We start from the raw sequence: 27707 nt of genomic DNA on the forward strand, positions 1-27707 counted from the left end.
GTGCCCAGGCTGACAGGCAGCAGGATTACTGCTCAAAGAGGTGACCACAGTGCAAACACACACACACACTATTTTGGAGAAGAAGAAGAACAATGTGAACACTCATATATTTTTGCTCAGGCAGAAGTGGCATTTAGGGTTGCAAGTCTGATCTCGTTATCTATCTGAGACAAGAGCCCAATCAGCCCTTTGCTGTCTACGCAGCAATCAGGGTTGGATCATATACTGAAGCCAGGGAGCCTCCGGGTACACTCTTTTATCAACTCAGTCCTCTTAATTAGAGACTGTTCTTAGAGGGAGCTACATGGTCATGAAGACTGATGCACGCATCATTCAAAAGGCAGTGAACAATGTCTTCTCCAGTTTCAGTCATTGGTCTAAATTTACCAAGACAGGACTTCTGTATGGAGCTACAGAACGTATATATACTGAGCTACATGTTACTTCAGAGATATAATTCACTTCCATGTTTAGATTCATTCATCTGTGCATCACAACAGACACTTGATGTGTAACTAACATCAACATGCGCTATTTTATTTTTACATTTTTGGGCACATTTATATAAATGATTAGAACATCTCTAAACAGTAAGAAACAATATTTGTTATTATGTTCTACAAGCACCACACTCAAATAAAACTGAGCTGGAATTATTGGTCAAAATAATAATAAGAAATGAATCTGCCACTGTTTTGATAATTTAAATATCATTTGGTTCAGACTGGTCAAATATAATAATATATATTGTAATCTTTGTAATTTCACCCACTTTGTCTTGTCGTGTGCCCTGGAAAGAAGTTAGCCTTGTTAAATCTGCATGAACCTAAAGGCAAGACGGGCCTATGCTGCCTCTCTCTTGTACATGTAAGGCAGGATGCCGGGCTGCAGCTGGGCCTGATCCCAAATTTCCCAGCTTTGATGCAGAGGACTTTGAAGCTGAGTGTCAAGCATCAAAGAAACGGTGACTGGCCTGCACCCCACTCTGCACATCCCATCCTCAGGCCGGGAAGGGGGGGGTTGAAGTGCAAGGTGCGTCTTTGCTCAAGAGGGTTTCAGTTACTATAGAGCCACAGTGTGAGAGAAAGACATGAAGAGGTGCACACAAGACCATGAAGCTAAGTCGGATCTCAGACCCCTGAGGTGGTGTGATGACTCATCTTCTGTCTCCCACCACATCACATCACCGCACATACACACACAGACACAATCCATCAACCAGGATTGAAAACACACACACACATAGACCCAGACAAAGACTCCGGTCCTCACAGATGTATCCACACTGCGCTTAAGAGTAAAGTAATGCAGCACTGAAAGCTTTTCTTAAAATCTGATTGGATGTATTCACAATGTGGGTCTACACTCCAAACTTTTGAGCACTGTTTCCATGGCGATAGATTCTGACATATCCTGTCGTGACAAGATAGTTATTTATTAATTTATTTGTTGTTGTTGCTGTTGTTGTTGTTGCGAGGAACAGGGGGTGGAGGGTTCACAGCAAGATTTGAAAACTGACAATCATAGACGGTTGTCAGAGCATCCTGATTTGGGAAAAAAGAGGTAGAAACACACAACATTTGAAGTCAACAACAACAACAGTATGGCACTCCGACTGCAGGCAAAAACAATGAATCCAATGGACCTCATCCGAGAGCAGAGAGAGTGAGAGATACAGAGAGTCTTTTAACTACGCACAAAAACCACTGACGTATTTTGATTTTCAATGGTGCATCCAGCTCAGAGGAATATTTCCTCTTAGATAATTGAGGTACAATAAGGCAAATTGGGTTTTTGTGGCAGACAGTTTGCATCCTCATTAGGACAGTCATTAGAGACAAAGGCCATTATGCTACAATATTTAGTTGTCTTACAATAAATACAGAAATTGTTTGTTTAATGCTGGAAATGGCATCTGTAGAATGCACCGAGGCTGAATCTATCAAATGCTAAAAAGCAGTAATAAAACAATTAGTTCCAATTGACGAACTGACAGTGTCATCACCGTCATCATCACCTTTAGTGCTTTTGAAATCTATCTGTTTTCTAGATCCCTCCAGGTTCATTTGGGTTCAGTGCAGATCCCAGCAGGGGTGCTAGACACAAGAGGGTGGGTGGGTGCCAAACCTCACTGTTGCCTTCAAATGAATAGAGGAACTTAAGTGACCCCAGACGAGCCAGTGTTAGGGCAACTGTGAAAGGCTCATGGCGGCACCTAGCAACATCTCTCAAAGAAAAGGGAGCGTGTCCTTCACATTATACTGTATGAAAATATGAGTGCTTATGAATTAAGCCAGAATATCAATGCCAGCTTAGTCAGTAATGCATGAATTAACTGTTGATGCGTCCTAATTCGGTACTGCCGCAAGTATTTCAAACAAAAACACACACGTAAGACATCACTTCACATCTTTCAGAGAGAACACAGTATGTCTAATAGTTATGCTGACTGGATCTTTATTGTTTTTGAGAAAAGTTAAACAATTCTTTTAAATAAAATAATATTGAGAGTGAGATACTGAGTTGTTAGGAGTAAGTAAGTAAGCTTACGAAACCTTCATTAAAAGGTTCCCATTGTGAGGTAGAAACGGAAGCCTATGCTGATCGTGCACAGATGTAGAAACTCTAAATGCCTTTTAATATCAGTAAAGTCATAATGCACAGTAATAGCGTAATCCAACACCACAGTGATCAAATATGTTTCTCATTAAGACAATGCTTCTTGATATGAACCACGTGAATTTTAAGGATGTTGAGTGGTTACCAATTTTATCCAGCAGGTGGCAGCAAAGGACTGCATAAAAAGTAAACAAGTAATTTGTCTTTGAGCCGTTCGCTGTTTATAGATGTGTGGTGCCATGTTTAAATTGAATACAAGCCCATGTGTTTCTAATGTGTTCTATGTTTACAATAGTCATGTTAAATTATAAAGTTGAAGAGTTTAAAGTTTAAGATATCTGGATTCACAGCATGATGACTGAAACAGACTGATCTTTCAGAGGTGACAGCAATGTCACGGAATTGACTGATTATTTGCTATATAATGTAAAAACAGATATTCTTAAGCTTTGTATATGGTTTTGTTCAAAGTTCATTGGAATATTTGACATTCAGCTTGAAGCCCCGCAGTGCTTCACACAGGATGCCCCTGTACAAAATCACTACCAGAGCTTTTCCAACCTGCATTCGCGCTTGTGTGGTTGTGTTGGTTGGTTACCATCAGCAGCTTTAAAGGCTGAATTATCCTGAAGCGGCTGCAGAGAGAAAACACCATGCATTATTATAGACTAGTAACACATCTCAGGTGTTTTCAAAGAGTAGACTCTAAGTTCAAAATGACCATTTTTCCTTCTCTACACCACCACCTCCTCCTTCTCTTCAGTGACGACTCAGAGAAGAGTTTTTTAGGATGAAAATATAAAACTCACATGTTCTCTTTATTTGCTGTATATAGATAGATGTACACCACTGGAGATTTGGATAAAAGCACACACAAAAAGCTCATGTATGTAGAATCTCAACAAAAACAAAAAAAAACCAAAAAAAACGGAAAAGATGTCAGATTACAAATAGATTAAAAAAAAAACAAAAACTATCCAAATTGTATACGGAATCTAAATGTAAATAGTCACATGTGCTGAAGTCTGTGCCACATACCACCTGTCTGCAATTGCTACTAACTTCTACATTCTGTACACGGGGTGTTTGTACAAAATATGAAATCTACCATTCAATAATAGTTATAACATAAAAGTACATTGTATGTACAATATTGTATGAAGTCATTTAGTATAGATACTAAAGGACACTTCATTCTTTTTAAAGAAAAAGAAAACAAAGCTTATTTAAAATGAAGAGAGCTCCAAAGAAGCCAATATTAAAGCCATTTCAAGAAGAACAACAGTCACCAGTGGGGACACTCCTGCATGACAACCTTGTCAGAGGATGCAAATAACTGAAGGGATGGAATCACTTTCCTTTCATCAAATCCACTATAATACCCAGAGTGGAAGTGAATGAGGTTTCTGTAAAAGCTTTTGGTGAATGTTGTTCTTCAAGACAAACATGGACAGAGTAAAACAATGCGACTGCAGTATTATTTACAATTTGCACATTCAGTTGAAACACTGATGAGGAGGTTCTGCAGGCAAAGGAAGAATAAAAACCACAACAAAAAGGATTTGCAAACATTCACAAGCAGATCCAATCAGATGTCCAAATAACGGGCCGCACAGGGTTTCACTGCAGGGGCGGGGGAGGTGGGGGTATAGCCAGCGTGCAGGTCTGGGCAAAAGGGTACAAATCTTTAGCAGAACGGGACAGTGGGAGCACAGGATGGAAAAGTAGGGAGGTGATTTCCTCTCATTAACAGGCACCCAGGGGAGTTGACCCGAACAACATGACAGACAGCATCACGGATTTCATTTCTTTACTAGTTTGTTTGTGTTTGTGTGTGTGTGAGTGTGTGTACTTCTATTTTCTTTCAAGTTTTATCAGGAAGTGCTTCATTGCCAAAGTGGTTTGGGGCAACCACTCTGCTGCTCCTCTCTAGTTTCTAACTACAAAAATCAACTTTGTAGCTTCAACAAGGCATGTGCTGGAGTCCAAGAGGCTGGAAGTGTGCCTAGTATGGACTTGAACGCATCTTGTTTTTGGAAACCAATGTTACAATTTTTTTTTTTTTTTTTTTTTTTTAATGGATATGGCATTTCAGTTCATGCTACTACTCGATTCTCAGTTGAGCAAATATCCCCTTACACTATAAAAGGCACTGTGAAAAATAAAGGCTTAATGACCTCTTCAAACATACCTCATATATGAAGCAGTCTAATCTCACATTAAGTGTTTTATAAATAAAAGGGTCTTACTTGAGAAGAGTAGAAAAACCGGTCACCGTCAGCTGTTTCTGCCCCTGTTTGACTTTTCTCAACACACTGCAACATTGCGTAAAACCCAGATCAGCAAACACACCTCTTTGACCTCTCGTAAGTCTCACATGAATGACTGCAACAATGACCATGTTAAAACACACTCCTACAACAGCTGGATGTGAACGGGCAACTAAAAATAAATCCCACAATCACCTCTCATGTAACTTGTGTGGCAAGCCCGGCTCGGACTGGACTTGTCCCAAGGACCAGTGAAATGGATCTCTCTATGTAATCAACTGTTGGACCGTTGTTTGAGCTGTTGATACACAGTGCAACCCGAGTGAACTTACTTCCTACAAGTGATGGTAATCAAGAAAAGGAACTAAATTAATGAGAGAAGTTGGCACCAAACTATGTTTCTACACATGTTCATTGAAAATCCCAGAACCTGGACCTCTGTCAGGCCAGCACTGTTTGAATCACAGACCTGTGTTGTAACACTTTTGTACCAGACATGCTCTACTGGGAGTCCCAGTTGTTCCTGTTCTGATTAACAGAATGATCAATGAATCTTCACAGCTAACGGAAAAAGAAAAATAGCAAGCTCCAAACAGAACTGTTTTACTGATACAAAGTGTGTTTGACTCCAAGAGGAGCTCCTAATATACTATGTAGGAAAAAATATAAACAGCTGTCTTGTTAAAACATTATGAGAAAAATAGCTAATATCATATATAGAAACAACATTTTCTCATCAACTGATGCCTTAACATGAAAACAAAACATTAAACCAGAGACGTTCTCTGGGGAGGTTACAGTTGGGCTCATATTATTTGTACAAGCACCTGACATCTACAAAGAAGAGGCAAGAAGAGAAGACAGCTCACACCTCACACACCCACACAGAACACCTGAGAGAAATGACCAGAAGGGGGCAGCACAGCACCCCAAACAAAAAGCAACAGGAGGACAGGAAAAGAGAAAGAACAGGGAGGTAAAAGAGACACACCGAGTATAGCATCTTGGGTGCAGTTCAGGGAGTGCATGTCATGGTCATGCAGGACCATCCAGCACCACAGACATCTCTGCTGGACAACAACCAGTTAGGTAAAAGAGCATGGAGGTGGGGCAGGGTCAATAGGGACCGAGCACCGCTTGTCCCGCAAAAGCCAAACCGGGCTTGGATGTGCGGCTTTAGACATTTTCTGTGTCAGGTGGAGTTGGGACTGTTAAGTTCTGTGTTGTGCTGGGCTGGACTGAGATACCACAGTTCTGTTGTTGTGCTGGCCTATGTGGGCCTGTGGTTCCTCTGTGGTGAATGCTGCTTCTGCTGGTTTACAGTGGATCTGGGATGGCCTCTTAGTGGCCCTCATGTGTTGTCAACATGTCCTCAGCTCTCCGGTGCATCTCCAAGGCTGTGACAGTACAGATGTCCCTGGGAAGTTCTGATTTCCTCCGCATCAACGGGCGCTCTTTACGCTGATCTTTTTGGAGCTGGACACATTGAAAGAGGGGGACATGGTAACATTAGAAATACTCAACACTAAGACACACTTCAGCCCTACTTCTCCCTCCCTCCGCAATCATCTCACTTCTGTACACTACGTAACCAGAAAAGTCTGAAATTTGATCTGAACAAAAACAAGTGTGCGTTTCTCCAACATCCTGCTCTCACACTTTAAACAAGCACATAACAAAAACATGTCTTTTCAGTATGATTCAATTTGGGATAAGTGGGTTGGCCCTGTTCAACTAAGAAGTTGGACGACATCTTTGTAACTCATGTCTGGTTTGAATAACCATCTTCAGAAAAAGAGAAATAATATTTATAGGACTGAAGACCAGAAATGACCTCTGATACTTTAGCTCTGGCTGGGTATTAGTAAGTTCATTTATGTCCAATCACATGTACATAGATACCATTTGAGCATTTACACGCTATATATACAGCAGAAACAAAACATACTAAAACGCAAAAGACCCCAAATAATTTTAATTAAGCAATGTTACACTTAAGAACACAGTAAAATATCTGTAACTTCAGAGAAACCCTAACAATGAAAACATGGATGAGGTGGAAGGCCAACTGTCTGGTTTATCTAATGCAACATAATGTGCAGTATGGAAAATAAGTCAGGCTGTATAAGCCACTCTTGAGAAAAATTACCATCGCTTACATATAAAATGAGAATAATTTGTTGAGAACTGGTTGCAAAAAGCCAGTTGATGAGTGCTATCTGAAGCAGGAGCATATAAAGACAAAATCATAGCTTGTCCTTTTCAGCTTTATATGGTCATGTGTTGGTCCAAACTAACAGAATCAAAGTCATCTGGACATTAGTAGGTTCACACAAAGCAGTCACATTGTACATGGAGTCTAGTGTCTTTGGGCATCAGCCACAAACAGAAACACACAAATACTCACTGCTACAGTACAATAAACACACATCCACTCCTGACCTGTGTGGCTTCCTCCTCTACTGTTTTCTTTAGCATGTTGACGTCATCTAGCAGCGGCCCATCAGTCTCCATGTCCATTGTAGCATCTGAGCCACCCGAGTCAATGTACATCAGAAACTGTACAGGGAGCAGGGAGGAGGAGTGAGGAGCGGTTAGACACCATACCTTTCTGGTGTACACTCATTACTAGTCTTTGACTTTGATCAACTTGATCAAGAAATGTTTAGATTTCACATTCAGACTTATTTCGGATGCTCAATGACCTTTTGAGAATATATGGAGCTTTAACTACGCCTCTCAGCTCCACCTTGCTCACTGATGGAGACATCATTATTGTTTTAAAATCTCTTTGCTCACCTGCGGGTTTGATTTCGCAAGATTCTCAATCTTCAGCCATGCATCTTCTCTCTCTTTCCATTTGGCTTTCTCTCTGAGAGACGCACCAAAACAGGCATAATGATTATAGACTGCATCAAAAGGAAATATTTACACAAAGACACACTGAAGCCAAAAATCTATCTAAGTATTTCAGAAGTTTATGATTCAGATTACTTTTTCTGGCTTACTTGTCTGCTTAGTCATTTTTTCCATTTCTACTGATGTTTGTATGATTTTGTCTATGACGAGAGAGAGTGTGCTGTAGCTGGAAACTCGGATGTGATGCCTCGCTTGTGACTTACTTGCTTTTCTCTGCCCTGAACTGTTGGGTGCAGTCATCAAACAACTTCTGGTTCATCTCCATGAAGAGTTTCAGAGCGTTGTAGATCAACCCATGGATGGTCCTGCAGACAGACAAGGATTGCCACAGGTCACTTGATTTACGTACTTGGTAAAGAAACAGAGACAGACACAAGGGAAAGCCCGAGTGGGTGACTCACTTGTTCCAGTGGGTCTTGGAGTTGCGGTACAGGGATGGGAACATGATGGGCAGGATCTTAGCAGCATTGTCACTGATCAGGCTCATGATGTACTCGTTGTTCCAGTAGTACAGAGCTCGTTCTGCCACCTAACAACACATCAGTGTATAACCTGATTACATATGTAGACAGACAACGTTTGATAAGAAGAGAAAAACAAACATGTTAAACATACTATACTACATCATATGTGTGCTAGGACTGATTTCAGACCTGAAAGTGAGGACTGGCCACACACTTGGCCAACTGTCTGAAGAGGGGCTCCATGACTTTGACAAACTCCGAAGGCTCAATAACGTCCAGGATCTCCTCCAGTTCATTGAGGAACATTACCTCTTTCGGACTGTGGGTCTTTGGCCAGTACTTTAACAAAGCCATCACCGTCTGCACACAATAGGACAAGAAGCTTAAAGAAGAAAAAGGATACCTGATCTGAAACGCATTTTGTCCTCTACTTACTAAGATTTTAAAATAACACAAAGAGGCAATCTTGAAGACATAATAAAAAAAGACTATTTTTATGCCAAATATGCTGCACATGAGTACTGAAGAAAAATCAAATAACAAATAATTACACTATGTAAATATTAAAAATTAGCCTTTGGCAACAGAGTTCTATTGTTCATCCAAGCATTGACTAATCTTGAGGAGACAGCATATGGAAGAATGATTCAATTAACACAACAATAGTAATAAATCATATCTTACCGGTTCTGTGAGGGTGCTATCCTTCTCTAAGAACTGTACCACACAATAGGCCAGCTAAGGGAGGAAAATAACACAAGGTTACCACTTCTAACAATACTGCAGCATTGTAAACATGGATATTATCAGAGCAAAGTGCAATACAATATTTAAACACACAAAGTGGTTACCTGTGGGTGATATACGCTAAGAGACTTGACTTTGTGTAGTGGCAGTAAAACTTTCAGCAGGAATATCTTGTGCTCTTCTTTCAAAGGTAATGCAAATCCATTGATTATGCTGTAAAGAGAAAGGTGGCCATTAGTAAGTGCTCTCATTGTACGCAAGACTCTAATGGTCTCTATAAGCAACAGAGAATCACTTCGAAAGCACCGAATCATTTCACTGCTGAAAATCATCAGTAGAAATGAACCAAAACCAAAAACAAAATGTACCATCAAAATGTAACATCAGGAAGGTTTTAAGGGTACACCTCTCAAAAAATATCTTACCTGCCTAATATTTCCAATAATTCTGCTATTCCATTATGATGCTCAGTCTCGTAAATGAACCTGAAAAACAGCAACACGGTGATCACCATTGCGGTATATTTAACACTCCAAATAGTCACACAGATGACTAATAACGTCACAAGTGTACCTCACTCAGCTACTCACTCACCTATAAAATATGTTATTAATCTGTTTCCTAATGTATGCTCGCAGCCCCAGGAACTTGCCATAGATGCGATGAAGAGTGGTCTTTAAAAAATCTCTTTCCCTGGGGTCTTCACTGTCAAACAGCTCTAAGAGCTGAACATAGACATAAAATGAGAAATTGAAAGCAACTGCTGAGAGCAAAGATCTTTGAAAGAGAAATGCACTCAATCAATGTCTTTACTCTGAAACAGTGAAAACCATACACACAAGCTTGTATTATTATCACCTCACCTGCATTACGAACTTCTGGTCAATATACTTTTTGGCTATGTTTGGTTGAAAGTCAGGTGACTCTAAGAACCGCAGGAAGAATTCATAGACAAGCTGAAGAAAGAGCAGATGTGAAAAGAATTTAGAGTAACAGCTGCATGGATTTTCAGTGAATAAACAAGACTTGTACGTGTGCTGTGTACCTGTAGATGAGGCCATGCTGCCTCAAGTGTGGGCTCATCCTCCTCTGGGTCAAACTCTGCACCTGTGGGATTGGATGATGGCGGCAACGTCCTAAACATATTCACAGCAAACTGGAGCCGGGAGCAGGGGAACAGAGAAAGGAAAGTAAGGAAAGTCAACTCAAAAATTCACAGTAAATTCAACCTCAGTCGACATAAGGGATTCACAAAATCATTCAATAAGTTTATTTTACAATGCAATAAACACAAAAATATCAATAATATGATCAATAGACAACGACAGCAGGTGTTTCTCTTCAAACTCTGGTACCCAAAGGTACCAGAAAAAGCAAGCCATCGAAGTGTAAATTAACATGTCCACAGTCCAGCATTAGTCTTGTGTCAAGTAATGTTAAATATGAAGTCAGTTTACTGCTTAAAGTTTAAGAAAGAAAGTCAAAATACATGAAAAGAAATCAATTAAATCATTTGAAAGGAAAGTCACATTCCAGCTGCTGCTTGACTCACTTAAAAATGTTTAACACACTGCAGTGAAGAAAAAACATGTCTGGCTGTGTGCTGACAGACAGATTTTATCCGTGATCTCAAGAAAACATGGTCTCTGAATGCACATACTGGAAGCAATGGACATTGACCTTTTATTCCATTCACACAGGATGCTCAACAGGCAACTGAGCATTTACCCACAATGCACAATGACAAACAATCACCTTTTATGCTGCAATTAACCTTACATTAAGCCAGGGTAAAAAAAAAAACAAACAAAAAAAACAAAAAAACAATTGCTTTTGCAAAACCCTTGGAAAAATTAGCTCTGGTTGATAATTTTATCTACTCTACCTGCCACATTGACAACTGATGACTGAACACTTTCATTTAAAACATATACGACAGACAAAACGACAAATCTGATTGGGGCACACAGATCCATAACTCCCAGTGTCTGACAAGCAAATAAGGCTATTTGCAATCTGTAACTTATCCCACAATAATAGAACAAATAATCAGTGGGTTGTGGTGGGCGGGTGTGTCAACAATCAGCACTAAAGAGGAAAACAATCCTTGCATCACTTGTGCAATGGTGTGTAACCTCTGGAAGCTGGTTTATCTTCAGGTTTTATTTTGCTTTTATTGAGAAATAGCTTAGCTTAACTCCACCCAAAAACAATTTCTAGCATTTTGCCAAAAAACTGCTCTGGGAGACAAATCAATTGAAATACTGCGCCCGTCAAATTATGCTTCCATTATGTTAATCCATCTTCATAATCTGCATTCAAAATGGTAAATGAGAATATGGTGCATTTCCTTTATGAAGAAGACTGAGTGAAGAGGTGAACTGATGGTTGAATATTCCCATCTGTGTTTGTCTGAGATAGCAGACAATACCATTCCCCAAACTGGAAAGCAGCCACCTATTTTCCCCTCTTAAGTCTATTCTCACTTTCCAGACTGCACACTTAAGACAGTGCCTCCAGAGTGCAGTCGACCAAAGGTCAAAACACACTCACTCACCATCGTGTTTATATTCTTAGCAGAAACCATTTCTTACTCCCCCAGAGAAAGGGACTAATGGAATAACCACTCTTGTGTTATCCAAAGTTCTGCCAAAATATTGTTCTAAAGCCTGAATACTGAAGTATCAAACATAGCCTGAAAAAACAAGGGCTTATGGGAGAAAATAATACGTACAGTTTTAACATAAGAATACACTCTTTATCGCTATAAATTAGTTTGTCGTGTCACTCTTCATACTTTGATGATGAAAGCTATCAGTAGACTTCAAAGAGCATTTGTCTTTCAGGGGGCAGGGGAAAGAAGCTGCAAGGAATAAGAGCATATTTTCATGCTGATTTGGCAGCTCTGTTGCATTTTCTGCTACATTGATCAAATAGAGCCACGACAAGGAGGATGGGGCTAAATTTGCACCTTGATCACCTGCAGTTTACCATGTGGCATTGAGGCAGGGCTTTGATTAACATCAAAGGCTTTTAATTTGGTTTGGAAAAGCAAATCTGGCACCATCAACACATTCAGGCCCCAACCTCAGAGGAACACATTTCTAATAAAAATACAGTACGGTGAAAGCTCAGTGACAGCCACACTGACTACAGCCCAACTGAAAGACGAGGTCCAGTCCCGTCTCCTGTCTCCTGTAGGAGATGCAGGTTAAGTGGTCTTTTATGAGTTAACTTTCACAGCTTTCTCTAGACAAATATCATTTGAGGGAAACAAAATATATGGAACTCTTAATAGCTCAATGATGACTTTAAACATAAAAGTTAAATTTCAAGATGAAGGTTTGAGGTGAGTGATGCTCATGTGAGTTTCCTATGATGCAGTGAGAAATGAAAAAATAATGACTAAATGAGCCTGAAAGCCTGAAAAATATTACTGGCAGTCGGAACCAAGATGTCTTCCCGTGGGGCAGAAATTACAAATGGGCTTATTATAGAAAATAGGATTCAGCTGGTTGAAGGAAAACGTTGCTGGATGGGGTAAGTGTATTTTATCCGCCATACTTGATAATGGCAGCCAATTTAACAATTTAAAGTAGGGGAAGTCTTTGTTTCTGTTGACATGATTAGTTTTTATTGACGCGAATTTCACAAAAAAAACTGTGCATATCATGATACTATTTTAAATGCAACGACGAAGTAAACCCTACAGAAACAGTAGTAGAATATGCACGCCTAAAGAGATACTTGTGAAAAGACTATGAGTCATCATAATTACTCTGTGTAATTGTTGTTTCTCGCTGTAGTAGCAAAAAATGAAAGTTCACAATTTACAAGACACACTATGGCTTCCTCTTTACGTAACTGAAGCCATTTATAACCTGATGCAAACGGGTTATTAAAAACAACATCAGTCTCACTGCCATCCAAAGGCACTGTACAGAAGATGAAAGAAGATATTTGCTGTTTTACCCTCCTTACACAGGAAATTTTGGTCTTTCCTTACTTTGTTTGATACAAATGTAAATGACAAAAACAAAAACTGTGTAGCTGTCGAAATACTGACCATGTGAACCACCTCTGGGTAGATGGGCTCTGTGATGACGTTCCTGTTGTGCGTGATGTACTCCACCATCTCGCTTAGTGCTGCCCGTTTCACCTCCTTCCATTTCAGATCACTCAGTGGGTCAGAGACAAAATCGAATAGGACGCAGCACTGCCGCAACTTCTGGATGAACAACTTCTCCTGCTCTGCAGGGGGAACATCTTCAAGACAGAAAGAGAAAGAAGACTGGAATCAACAAGCTTTGACACTGTGTGACGTTTTCTCAGAAAACAGGACCAAATCTGGTTACAAGACAGAATGTTAATCCTGACTACGTATTCAAGACAGAAACAGTTACAGTTACACCTGAGATATTGTTCCTCACACCTTTTAAGCTGTCACAGACCAACATCTTAACAAATAGTTCGATAATCAATCACTATTTAATTAAATCAATTAATCCCACTATTATAACCATGGATGAAAGGCTTGACTAAAGTGATCCAAAACTAGACTAAATGTCACAGAAACTGGTAACAGTAAATGCTGGTAATAGTTTGTAATCCATGTCAAAAATCCCCATTGGTCAACTTAATTCTCCCATCATCCCGTGTTTCACAGTCTGTGATAATTTTGTACGAAACCTTCAAGGTCATTCGAGTTCAGTACAGCTTTAATTTGCTACTGTGGAGTTCATGTGGTGACATGCAGAGACTTCATTTAAAGACTACATGAATCAATAATTTAACCTTTCAAAGAAAGTGTCACCTCAACCTCAGCGAAGAGACTCTAAATCTGCCTCCAGGAATATTGAACCACACTTGTGTATAATCACCGACTTGCAATTTAAAAATCATTACAGCTCCATCTAGTCAATGAGTCCATCTCCATTCTGTGCCAACATGCAGCTAATGGTTATTTTCATTATCAATTAATCTGCTAATTATTTTCACAATTAATCAATTAGTCCACAACATGTCAAAAAAGTGTGAAGAAATCCTCATTATAATTTCCAAGAGCCCCAGTGACATCTTCAAATTCAAATGCTTCTTTTGCACAACCAGTCCAAAACCCAAATGCTCTTCTTTTACAATCATAAACGACAAATAAAAGCAGCAAATTCCTACATTTATAAAGATGGACCCAAGATGTTTTTGCTTGATATGATTATAAAAATAGTTAGCAAATAATTTTCTTTTGACCAACTTATCGTTGCAGCTCCAAGTATCCCCATCCACGTGCCTCAAATAAATGAATGATTAGCACAAGTCATCCAAAATACAATATTATACGCAAACAATTAAATAAGCAACTTTCATTTTCATGCTGCTCTATAGTTGTAACCATTAGTGAGGTAGCAGTTACATTTCTTAGTCAATAGCAGTCTTTAAGACAAGACAATGGACAAACAGCTTTAAACTCAGCTGGTCAGATTCCCCAGCTACAATAGTATCCTGAAGCCAAAAAGAAGTGCAATGCTGCAATGCTCATTTAATGTGATCCAATAAGGGGATTAGGGACTTAAAACTAAATGTCACCTCATAAAACCCACCTATAAGGCAGCGTTAATCTGTTGTCACACTAGTGATTTATGAGTCAGTCTCATCTCCTCATGTGTACTGCACATCACCATGGTGACCACAGGCAAAGATGGGACTTTGGACCAGGGGGTGACCACTGATAATCAAAGATGCATATGGGCTGCTGCTGCCATTGTTACAGTGGAATCCTCTCCTGCTGCTTTCCGGCACCCACCACTTGCAGACAAGAGATGTGTTTGACCTCGTAAAATGTGTGTTTACTGCACGTAATTTGCTGGGTGTATGTGTGTTCAACCACGGATGGGTTAAATGCAGAGGATAAATTCAGTGTATGTAAAAAAAATATATATATACTGCCAATAAAAGCTGATTCTTCTTCTTCTATTACATCAGAAACAGTCCCATATTAATAACTTTTAACTCCAACACATTAAGCTGTTTTTCAAAATTATTCTCTAGACTTTGTGTTCAATAACAGATATATTCCAAAATAAGAAGAAGAAAGAAGAAAGAAGAAGAAATGCAAACCTATCTGCCAGCAAGAAGCAGCCCGTACTGTGATACGTTATCATTCATTTGGAGTATTTTCTGCACAGCCCTCTTTTGAATATTGCCTCTGCAGCAACTGTGGGCACTGGTACAAACATAAGAGTTGATACCAATCAAAAGATATAATTACTCTGAACTGCTGAAATAAATGAATTCTAAGAAATCCAGTACGGTAGGTTGTGCACACTCCCACACAGGCTAGAACCTGAAGCTGGGACTGACAGCACCAATAGACGGACTTTCCCTACACCTCCACATTTCTGAGTCACACAGCTGGTATTCAACACACAAGCATGAAATGTAGCTACCTGTGTGCTACTTCTGTTCTGTATCCTACTTACTGATTTCTTGAACCAAAGATACTTCTGAGTGATACTTCTTCCCAAACAGAGCAATTGTAAAAATGAATTTACAACCTGTGCTTCCTGACATGGTGTCACAACTCGGTCTTTGAGTGTATATCATCAGCCGAGGAGTTATGTCAACTAAGTGCAACAAATATTTGAGTCTATATTCAAACTGAAAGTAGAATAGTGGCAAGTCTGCAGTTAGCTTAGTAAAAGCAACATACTTCATTCACTACCCAAACCACTGGCCTCAAACAGGGTCTAATCAATTGCAATATAACTTTTCTGGGGAAATTGAAAACTACTTTGTGTGTGTCAATTACTGCACCATTTCCCTGCTCTCTCACTGGCTGATAAAATACCCACGAGAAATATTCAGCCCTTTTTGACACTCAACAGGAAAAGACAAGAAAAGCACACAAACTAACAATGAGAACAAAAGCGGGTAGCCCTTTAAATATAATAACGTCAAATCATCATCTCGGCAGCTAAGTATTTTTGGAAATCTTTTAAGTGTATTAAGTCAAACAGAGATCATCTGTTCATGATCAAAGTGTAACAACTGATTTTAGATTGTATTTACCAGTACCTAAAATATCTGTGGCTGTTACTAATAAGTTGAAACTTGGATCTATCTGTGAGCTCCTCATCTCATCAATCCCTGAGTAACAAGAGTTCTACCAGCTCCAGTTACAAAACAGCACTAGGGTTTCTGAACAGGCCTAAAATATTAAGAGACATGCTGTGCAACTGCAGACTGCACACACAGGACTCTGCATGGATAGGCAAGTAACCTTTACTCATCTGAAGACTCCAGCATGACACAGGAAGCCAGTTATCGACATAAAGTGTTCCCAAATTCAGACCTCAAATCCGGTCGTGTCATCTGGTGAATATATAATGAACTGATTAATAAAACTAGCACCTGTGGCAAATACTTCATACATATTCTGTGTCAGCGCAGACAAAGGCCAAGCAATGCAAATTAGGACAGGTGGCTATGTGTTATTGTATGGCTACAATTTGCTCACAAGTCACAACATGAGACCAACATCACGCAAACAGTGGCATGTATGCAACAGTAGGCTACACAATGAGCACGCACTGCAAAATCTGAGAAACAACTTTTCTTAGCAACTGAAAAGTCGGTTGCTAAGAAAGTAATATATGAACTAAAATTTACTACACTAAAAACAAACAAACAAACAAACTTGGTATTCATCTTGAGTCAATTTCTGGTTAGACTCAAACCTACTGGAGACTCAACAACAACCTGAGCAATTCAGTTTGCATGTGTCAGCTGACACCACATACCCATATACAATACAGATGCACACACTGACAACAAGCTTTGACCTCACTTCCTATGACATCAGCAGCCTTGATGGGGGATGGGAAACTCAAAAGTAGCACTCCTCATTCTCTTGCCTTCCCTCCCTGACTCCAGCTAAGCTACACAATGTTTTGTCAAAACATTCCTCATTGACATACAAACACAATGCCCTGCTTCATCTTCCAGAAATACTCATGCGACCAACACCAGGAGGATAAACGGTCTAAGTCTCTTTCAGTAACTTTTAGGAAAGCCATCCAACATAAATACTTCCTTTTGCAAAATCCAAAGTAGAGGCTGCACTTGCTGAATGGCAACAGTTCTTGTGCATTTCCCCTTGAACCACACAAACACAGAACAGCAGAAGAGGCAAATTTCCTATTCTCACCTCTAAAATGCACGAGGGCCACAGGCTGGAAAGGCCCATTGGAGCTCGGTGCATCCAGAACCATCCCACTGGCAGCTCTAGTACATGCCAACATTAGTGAGCTGAGGCAGGAGACAGGGAAGAAGAGAGCAGCCCAGGCTAAGGCGAGGAGCCAGCCTCCATTTTAGCACGAACACTCGGAGCAGAAAATGAAGCTCCCCTGCTGCTGGAGGGAACCAGCTAGTTAGTGATGTCATACCTCACTGCAGCCGCCCGATTGGTTGGCTGCAATCACATGGACTGGATGTCAGAATACATAAACATGAGGAAAGGGATTGGCTGGTGGGCTGAGGGAAAAGGGGTGGGACTGTTAATGTCACTGGAGCGAGAGCATACATATATCTGTCGAGAGTTTTAAAAGCACAACCACAGATCTGCTGTCAGTTTAGTCTGTTTTGTTATTTAAATGTAAGAATAAGGTCAGGAAATACAGTCTTATCCAACATGTAGGTTGTACTGAATCAGAAGATGAGTAAAGAGACACCACTCATTTCTCTTTCACAGCTTAACAGCCAAAAACTAAACCTAATACCACAACTGACATAACAAATTACAGTACTCAAAACAACACATTAAGTTCAGTACATCAAAAGTAACACACAAAACCACAAGCGTCAAATATGCATGCCTCAGGGCAAGTTTAGACAAGATTTTTGCTGTATATCTAGCAGCTAGAGGAATACCAGACATCAACTATAAGCTGAGGTTTGTACTAGACAGGACAGCCTAACACTGTTTGTCAAATAAAAAATATTTTCATGAGTGTGCTGCCTTTGTGTTTGCGTGTGAGTTGTTGCATGACAGATGGCTTCTCCAGGACCACAGCCTGAGCCCAGGTGTATGTGACAGAGAAACAGGAAGGCAGGAAGTCTCAATGTGAGCAACACAGGATGTGCATATGTAGTGAGCAACACTCTGGCTGTCTAAGCAGCACCGGGGACAAAACCCTTCAGAAAAACCAAGCTGTGTAGGAATAGGACAAATCTGCAATCACACAGATAATTGCACTAAATGTGAGCATATTTTAGTGCAATTGTCTGTGTGATTTTAATTAAAATTGAGTTTAATTAAACAATTCCTTTAAATATAGCAAACCATGGAAGAACAAGATCATTATCAGAGCAAAGAATTGGAGTTGTAGTGGACATGTATCCACAATGATGATACTATCACCAATCCTCATGTGCTCTGTGTTGCAAGCATCATGGGTATGCATACACACACGTTCCTTTTGCATACTCAACGAAGTATCATGCAAAACCATGCAAATGCAGTTCAAAATTTTGCAGAAGTAAAACTATATACTATACAATTTAGAATTTTCTAATCTTCTGCTGTACTTTCACACATTTAAGGAGGGGCACTTCTGAAAAAGAATAAGGGAGACACTAATAAGAAAAAAGTCATTTCCTGTGCACTTTACTAACCCCATGAGAATTAACATTTTATAACCAGGCCTCTACTCTAGGCAATCCACACACGTTTTCTATATAAACAGAGCTTGTGTGTAGCATACTAACCTTAGTCTATTCTTTCTTTCTGAAGTACAAAGTGTCACAATTTACACATCTAAAATTTACTCATTTGCTCCTCATGACTGTCAGTTAGTCACAAAGATTACATGAGATGCCATATAAACAAAATCAATAACAATAACACTCTGCTTACTATTTCTAGGTAATATGAAAAGACAAATGTCACTTTATACTTCGTTTCATACAGAATGTCTAATTCATACCAGTCTTTTTACATGCCAACTAAGACAGATGCTAAATAACTGTCTGTAACAGTCTGATAATGTGTCTTTTGCCCAGCAGATGTAGCTGTGAATTAGATGAGGTTTTTCACATACTGTAATATAGTTGGGGAACTTTTCCATGATTTCATAATCAAAGCAGTGAGTTCTTAGATCAGTATATCTACAGTTACTCTGCATAATGTGTGTGCAAAAATTATTGCTGTGTTGTCAGAAAACAAACCATTTGAACATTGTTGTGTTTGTACTTCTGCTTTAGTGTGCAGGAGGTGTTGGGGTGGTTCAAGTCGGGATGTCACATTTGGAGAGAGCACTTGATTTCTGTGGTCTGTTTGCATCTGATAGTATAGCTTCTTATCTCCTGCCAAGCAGTGTTGTTTTAGGGCATTAGCCCACAGTGTGCAAAATACAAGTTTCTATTTTTTCTCAAGGACTGTTATGGTCACAGCTTGATTTTATCCTGTCTTTATAAGATAAGTTAAACCTCTATTAGTCCCCCAGCGGGGAAATTCTCATTTATGTAATCCTGTTGCTGTTTTAGGAATTTAAGGATCATCAGATAGATTAATGGCTGAGATCAGTCAATAGTTGATTCAACAAAATATTGTATATGGGACAAAATGTTACGCTTGCTAATTCTGGCTTGTAAGCTTACTCATTAGAAGAATAACTATAACACAGGATTTAATGCTTCTTCTGTGTTTTTCTCCCAAATTATACTCTTTCACATTTTTGGTGTGACTGGCATTTGCTTTTGATACACTGATTATAAACTGTAAACCAGCCATCTATGTTGATCAGCAGAAAGATCAAGGCACAAAACACAATTTTGCAGTGCAACAGAACTCTAACATCAAGAATAGATGGTTCTTATGATAGTGGAGTATTTCAGCTGCCAGGTTTAGTCTGAGCATATAAAGGGCTCTCTTTTGTCATTCTGTTCACTGAGGATGGGGCTACCTCCCACCAGAAGATCTGCTGTTCTGACAGACAATGCTAAACACACCCACGTGTTACAAATACTCTCTGAACGTTCCTTTGGCACATGCACTCGTCAGGCCTGACCTTTTTTCTTTGCTGTGTCTGTGCTATTCCTGGCATTGGATGGGATGGAGAGAGTGCTTGCTTGCTTGTGTTAGAGCAGAGCTTTCCCTCAATTCATCACAGATAGCAGCAAGATCGCCTAAAATACACAGCTAAGTGGTTCGTTTACAGGTCTGCTGAGCTTCAGTGTCAAGGTTCTCTGTAATGAGCACTTCAGGCTCAAATCTATTTGGAGAAACAGACCAATCAACACAGCTGAGGCTCTTAACTGGAGCTGAACTTAACTTTCCCCTTAAGCGCTTTCTAACGACAGAAACACATCTCTATCAGTATCTAAATGAAACCTCAATTCAGTCCTATCCACATTATAAACGTCATGCTCAGTATGGTTGCTCTATTATTATTTTTACATGAAGACTAAAATTATGGGACAAACAGCTCAGGTTCTCACCTGCAATTATACTGGGAGTATTACTTTGAGGCACAAATGTTGGACATGCTAAGTGGAAACACCTGGCTACATGGCTGTGAGCTGAATACAATCAACAAACATCACCATAAATACTGATCCTAAAATTAATAATCTAAAAAACATTTTATTAAATTAAAAATTTAGAACTGTTTACAAAACTAAAGTTTGCAAATAACTTTAGTAACATGACATTTTGCCAAAAATTGCTAATGTAGGATACATGCAGAGTATAGAGTATAGTTTGAAAAATGAACAAGGGAGCCAAGTTTCCTCTTCAGGTCAAACAGATAATATTAAACTAAATATTTCTTCAACATTTGTGTTCTTCATTTAACTGCTTTTTATTAATCAAGGTTGTTCTTTTCTTTAAAATAACTTGTAGGTGAGCAGAGTTAAAACATTGCAAAGTATTTACAGTATTAACACCCTGACCATAGCTAGCACAGTTACGTTTTATTGTATTTGTATTTTTATGCAAGATGTTTGACCAGGGAAGTCTCACTCATGAGGGGTCTTTTCCTCTACCACCTGCAGGAGTGGGACAGGAAACCCATCCCAGAATCCCGCCTTGCCCACTTGCATCCTGCCAACCAACAAAAACCATATCTGCATGAGTTGCAGTGTCACTTTTCTACCCTGCCAGACAATATAACATTTAAACTGGCTGTTAAACAACAAACAAGGTAATTACTATTACTAAGCATACAGCAATTTTATAAAGATGGCATTAACATTAAGCATTTCTATCTAACAGGTTTGACTATGTTTCGTCTGCAGCTCTAAGCATTACTCACGTTAAACAAACACTGTAGTACTCTCACATCTAAAACAAATAATATTACAGAGACTGTGTGTCCATAGTAAGTATCGTAGCTTCTGTAGTAACTGCTGGCACTACTGTAGAAACTATGTTTTCACCTCTTTCTTCCTAGTACATGTATTAAATAAGTGTTGTAGCTTAAGATAAAAAAGAAATAAAAATGTGCTGCACTCAAATAAACTGTTTTAAGTATCATCCAGAATTGTACTATTCTATAACTTATGTTACTTGGTATGTTAAATTTTAACACAGACAATACACCTTTATCTGTATAAACATTATAAACATCTAGATTATTTTGGTGTGAGTTGTTGAGCTTTGGAGATATCGGCAGGAGAGATGTCTGCCTTCTCTCCAGTATAATGGAACAAGGCAGCACTTGGTTTATGTTGCTCAAAGCGCCAAGAAATACATTTGAAAACCTCAACAGCAATGCTTCTTTGAAATCATGACCCAGTTAGACATGTCTACAGCTGATATCTCCGAAATAACTAAACGGCAAAATAATCAAGGTAGATAAAGAGCACTGCAAGAAGAGGAAAAACATTTCTGATTTGAGGGTGAACTGTCTCTTTAAATTCATTGATTAGGATCAGTGAGTTTTGTTTGTCTTCCATGGCTAAAATATCAGGAGTAAATTATATTACATTAAGTTCTTGGAAACTGAAATGTTTGCTCCAGTGAAATAAAACTATAGTAACTCAAATATTTGATGCTCTCTCCAGCAGATGGCAACAAACCCTATGAGACAGATGCTTCATGCAGCATAGCTCACGCTTAAACAGAGAACACATACAGAGGCAACAACTGTTGTTGTTCTGGGCATTTTGGCAAGTACGTCTACATTTGGAAGGAGACCACAGTGAAATAAACAGGGCCCTGTAGAGCATTTATCATCTGTTTATGAGATGTAGTCAGATATCTACAGCAAACATTTATCCAAAAGACACAAATGTCTTGGTTTGTGTACTTTGGTAGAGCCTCATACAACAGGCTCACCATATCACGTCTCCACCAGCAGGTATTTAAACTGCTGTGCCACCAAATACAAATGCTGGAACAATCCTAATGTTCTCTAGAGTCACAACAAGCACACTTCGTTTTGGGGTGAGTTCATGGGAAAGGCCTACTTCTGGTCAGGGTTTTCAGTCTCGCCTCAACCTCGTGGCTCTGCAGGACAAGCTCTCAGACATGTTTCCAAAGGGAGGTGGTGAACATGCCTGGAGTGAAAACAAGCCGAGCAAGGAGCATGTTTGGACAGGACAATGTGATAACATCTACTGGGCCACTCTGGGATGGTGTTTTGCAGAAAATGATCAAATATTTAATTGGGGTGTGAGAAAAATCAGAAATTAAGTTATCCTTATTGGTTTCTTGAAACAAGGGTAATGGCTAACTAAGATACATATACAGGCATATTTTAGGAAAGAATCAACTCTTTTGTGTGCCCATTAATTCTAGTCTTACAGAAAAGTCTGAATGATGAGCAAATGGCTCACAATAAAACCTCTGCTGCTTTTAGTCACAGATAGTAACACTATGTCCTATTATTCCAAGTCAAATTCTCCCTGAAGAGGAATGCTGACTTTGCTAGAGTGTGTTGTGGCAAGGTGCTAAGTTCAAGCAGAGTCTTCTGACAAAAAAAGAAAAACCCAAAACAAAGGTCCGCTTCTAAAAAAAAAAATGAAATCACAGTAGTGGTTGACACTTAAGTCTGTATTGAGAAAAGTCAGGTCTCCCCAATGGCATCTACTACTAAATGCCATCATTTCCAAATCTCATACACTAACACAATAACACTGTGCACAACATGAAGTGTTGAGGTTTTCCTGAACTTTTACCATGTACTCATGCTTGCGAACGTGTTCAATTGTTAACCTTATGAAACAGTGAATTCACGTTCAATACAATTCAGTTTGCACTGCCAAGTTATGTAATTATTTTTAAAGCGCTGTGAAAAGGCAGCAGACTAAAATGTTGTGTGTATTCATGCATGCATTAACAGAAACATACATAGATAATATGCCCAGAGGCATAACGGCAGCATCCGTTTGTCACTTTTCCATCTGGTGCTATCCTGGCACCGAGCTTTCACATTAAACGTCAATATACGTCTACAAAGGTCCACCAATTATTCTTCTACAGGAGGAAGAGAGAAGGAACAGAAGTATAGCTCCCAGACATTGCTGGTCATTGGCAACATCCTGAAACACAAGGACCATGGAATTAAAGCTTTATCTCTGGATTACCACTAAATATAGACGCTTGGGTTAAATCCAGCGCAAAGTCCATGCCATGCATGTCCTCTGTTTGTTTCCATGTATTGCGTAATGTCATGCCTAGCTCAGTGTTAAAATGAGCGTGATGCAGCAGGGATGTTCATAGGTATTTCAGCTTGGAAAGAGTGAGTAAATAACTAAGTGTGTACCTGTATCTATGTATATCTGTGAGGAATACACTTATCTGTGTCAAGATTACAGGGATTCCTAAACCCGCCTGCACTATGTATAGCTTCTGGGCAATTTCTTGAGTCTTGAATTCAGGCTTAAAAATGTTTGCAACCAAAAGGGCAATTTGTTTACAACTCTACAACCAAGTACAAACCCTTCCTGTCTGGAAAACCAGGTCTACTAAATGTGCTTGCATGAGCATACTGTATTTATATGCAATAACTAAAGAACTGGGCAGTTAATTATGTGATTAGCTGACAGTCATTGCACCAGTAAATACCTTTGAATGCAGGCAGTTTCTGTAGCTCCCTGTTGTTGCTTAAGCTGAAGCGAGAGGAGCTCTGCCTCTTGTCCTTTTTGACAGGTGTCTGGGAACCTGGCTGCTTCCCCTTTAGCAGCTGAGTGGTGGGAGGAACACTATTGCTAGCCTTCCTGTTAGTGCTCTGTTGAAACAAGAGAAGAACCCACATTAGTGCGCTGAGGTAGAGCAAGCACATGTGGTGCACAGAGTGGAAACCAGAGTGCAAGTATTGAAGTAATAAAACTGCATGGATGTAGTCATAACCCGAGCCACAGGACACTCAGAGGGACCTTTTATTTCACAACTTAACAAAACAGTGTCTTCCATTATATAACTAATGTCATAAACAATACTTTGTCCAATGTAAAAATTCTGCCTATAATAGTAGATTTATGTTGGCAACATCGAACAAACAGTTTTGATTTTCTTATTGATTTATTGTCTAAAGTCTAAAAGCTGTGTCTCACAAGAATTTAAAAACCCAGGAGAGTTTGTAAGGCTCCAAATAATCTTGATTTGACAGCAACTAAACGTGACAAGTTTCTCACAGCTGGTCCCACCCGCCTGCTGGGATCCGTTCATCAACCCACACACACCTGATGCCACACAACTTACTTCACCAGATGCAGCTGTGTAACAGTGTCAGTCTGAGTCACAGAAGAATTATTAAATTCATTTAAAACCTAGCTATAGTTAGCCACAAGCTGCAGTACAACTGAGCTGGGCCACTAGCAAACTGTCCAGTAAAGTGGAAAATAAAGCTGATTGGGCCAAAGCAGAAACTTTTGTCATCTATGATTTCTGCTTTAGTTATTTGAATGTATTTTTTCACTGATATGTTTGTTACCAACACAGCAAATGAAGCCTAAAGCTTAAAAACATTCCCATCAGTCTCAAATACTTCTAGTTACCAAGTATATGGGACAAAAGGAAGGGCGGGGGGTAAAAACAACAACAGCTTGCAGTGATTTCAATCAGTCACAAGGCTGGAGCAGCAGCAGATCTGCAACACGGCTGCTGACACACAACAGTAATACTGACTGCTGCTGTTGCCATTGCCATTATGCGGCCGAAACCACAGTCTGAGAAAAAAGTGAATTCAGAATGTCAGCAGTGGAGGAACATACATCTACATTATGCACAACCTCTTTGCATCAAGACAGCAAGTATGAAATTTGTGTTCTAGGTGATACATTAAAGTGACATTTAAACAAAATATACAAAGTTGTTTTTTTTTTGTTTTGTTTTGTTTTGTTTTGTTTTTTTTAAATGGAATTCAAAATAGGGAACAAATGATTTCATTAAGCCCTATAATGGACAAGCATGCAAGCAACAACAAACTGGACAGTGTATAACAGCAGCCACTAAAATACAAACAGGTGGTGAACAGCCATTACAATATGAATATTAAATGTCTCAGAGAGTGAGCCCGTCTATTGCTTTTCAAACTGCATGAATAGATGTCAGCTGTCATACCAGACATGAAACGAGTGCATCAAGATTTTTGACTTCCCAGAAAAACAACCATTAGAACTTTAAAGGAATCAAAGAAGTTGAAATCTTTCCACAACGGTTCAGTGACATTCAGATATGGTCATGGGAGGTGTGTTCTGTGTGTGTTTTGTTTTGTTTCTTTAATCAATCAGATGCACTTTATATTGAAGGGTATCAAACTAAACTTCACTAGAACTAAAATGGAACAATGTATCTTTTTTTCTTCTTGGACAGGTGTGAAAGCATCCCTACAAATGCAGCACATAATTACACAATGCATTAATGTGACATAATGAATCACACTGGATTCCTATGTTATCACAGTACTAACATCATTTTTTACAGTTTGTAATGTGGGCTTAACACTCTTCCTTTGAATGTTCTTCGGCTTCTTGAGATGTGACCCTATACAGATGCAAGTACAAAAGTTGAAACTGTTTGTCACTATTTGATTAAAAACCTTGAAAGGTTACATGTTTTGGAGCATTAATTTTTGACACAAGCTTAAATGTTGCTTTTCACAATCTTATGACAACCCTGTAGAGTGGGAATTGTTCATTTCTTCTTAAACCTATTCCCCTTGCCATATTATACACGTCTCATATTAGTATAATGTTTAAGTTATTTTATTTTATTCAATATCCTAATTTTAACTGTGTATAGCAATATATTAGTAAGAGAACACAGCAGCAGTATAAGAAAGTATTTGTAAAGTACATTAATTAAATGAATGCAAGACAACTGAAGAGTCCAAATAAAGAAGAAACCTTATTGAACGCTACTGACTGGCTGGAGCGCTAAACTGATGTAATTTCCAAGTAATCTAGCATCAGGTTATCAACAAACACACAGCTGCATTAGTGACAAAGGATAGTCTCACGTTTCAAGACCTGTCTCACTATCACTGGATAAAGAAGGATAACCATGACCAGTATAACCCAGTCCTGTCAATGAATGCTGTACTCACAAACAGACGTCAGCGTACCAAAGATCCACAGCACACTGAATCTGTATGACACTCTGATTTAGAGGAGATCAGTCAAAACTGTGACCAATTGTACCATATTTTTGCTACATCAAGATTTTCCACTATGCTTAGAGTTGTCTACCGATTATGTAGGTACAAACCTATCCAATCTGTACATTATAATTCACATCTCCAGAATCACTGCACAGGACACTGATAATGCAGGGGTTCAGCTTGTTGATGATGTCAATGATAAGGCCTGCCAGTGCACTTTCAGGCAGTGACGATGTAATATCAGAAGCACCTGAACTTGTGTCAGACAATGTCCTACACTTTTCCATGACTTTTCTGGTGAAGAGCTCTGATCTCTCCTACCTCATGCTCTGAATTCTCTTGTCCTCCACTCTTGCCCACTTTTCCAGACTTAGGGGTCTCCTGAAACAAAAAGTTTAGTGCTTTAAGTACTCTGCAGGACAGTGACAGATAACCAGACAGATAAATACGCAGTAAGCAGTCTATCAATGAATACCGCCATGCAAGAATCCTGGCTAAATATAGCACTGCCTACCCAACGAGTCTCACACTCCTGTTTGAATACACTGATCTGCTGCTAGCTAGCAATCATTACTTCAGTAGTCAATAGCACTCACACGACCCCGGCTCACAGCTTTAAAAAAGTCCTTGCATTTACAGTCACACACACATGATCTGGGAACGCATATTAGTTTAAGGTATTCTAACCTGACCTATATCACATCTGGATAACGTTAACCCTTTATATAAATAAAGCAGCACAACGTACCAACATGCTGGCAGGATAGCGGCTAGCTGGTGATTACTGCTGGCTGGCTAACGTTGATGTGATGGGACACTGAGCGGACAGCTAACGCTAAATATCTTCTTAAGAGGCCGGTTCAACAATAAATACATTTAAACGCATCTCATGCAAACTTTGTTTCTAAGCGTCAAAACATATTGGCAATTCTCAAACTCACCTTGTCTTTCTTCGTTTTATTCGGCATTATAAAACCGTAACCGCCCAGCTCCCCTCTCGAATACTCCACAATCAAAACCTTGACAACTCTCAAGGCACCACACTGTAAGGCGGTTCAGCCTTTCCTCACCCTGTCATTGGCTGCTGT

At 39.4% G+C, this 27707-nt stretch overlaps 1 protein-coding gene across 5 annotated transcripts; it reads right to left on the reverse strand.

Annotated features, from left to right (window-relative positions):
* Positions 1 to 52: 52 nt before the first annotated feature.
* ppp2r5cb (protein phosphatase 2, regulatory subunit B', gamma b) lies at positions 53 to 27704 on the reverse strand. Of its 5 annotated transcripts, XR_006841618.1 has the most exons (17): positions 27561 to 27704; positions 26941 to 27000; positions 24084 to 24246; positions 13086 to 13285; positions 10065 to 10175; positions 9883 to 9975; positions 9614 to 9744; positions 9445 to 9504; positions 9124 to 9232; positions 8957 to 9010; positions 8462 to 8632; positions 8210 to 8337; positions 8012 to 8113; positions 7689 to 7761; positions 7332 to 7448; positions 5761 to 6365; positions 53 to 68 (listed from the first exon to the last, which is right to left on the reverse strand). XR_006841618.1 is itself a non-coding variant. In XM_046372936.1 (16 exons), the coding sequence occupies exons 1-16, from the start codon at positions 27585 to 27587 to the stop codon at positions 6231 to 6233; spliced, it is 1734 nt and encodes a 577-aa protein (XP_046228892.1). In that variant the 5' UTR covers positions 27588 to 27704; the 3' UTR covers positions 4672 to 6230. The 5 variants fall into 5 exon arrangements, 4 of the variants coding, with proteins under 4 accessions (XP_046228892.1, XP_046228893.1, XP_046228894.1 ...); XM_046372936.1 differs by lacking the exon at positions 53 to 68 and having other exon boundaries at positions 4672 to 6365; XM_046372937.1 differs by lacking the exons at positions 53 to 68; positions 7332 to 7448 and having other exon boundaries at positions 4672 to 6365.
* Between the last annotated feature and the right edge of the window lie 3 nt (positions 27705 to 27707).

This window comes from Scatophagus argus, chromosome 19 (genome assembly GCF_020382885.2).
Source record: "Scatophagus argus isolate fScaArg1 chromosome 19, fScaArg1.pri, whole genome shotgun sequence".
NCBI classification, from domain to species: Eukaryota; Metazoa; Chordata; class Actinopteri; family Scatophagidae; genus Scatophagus; species Scatophagus argus.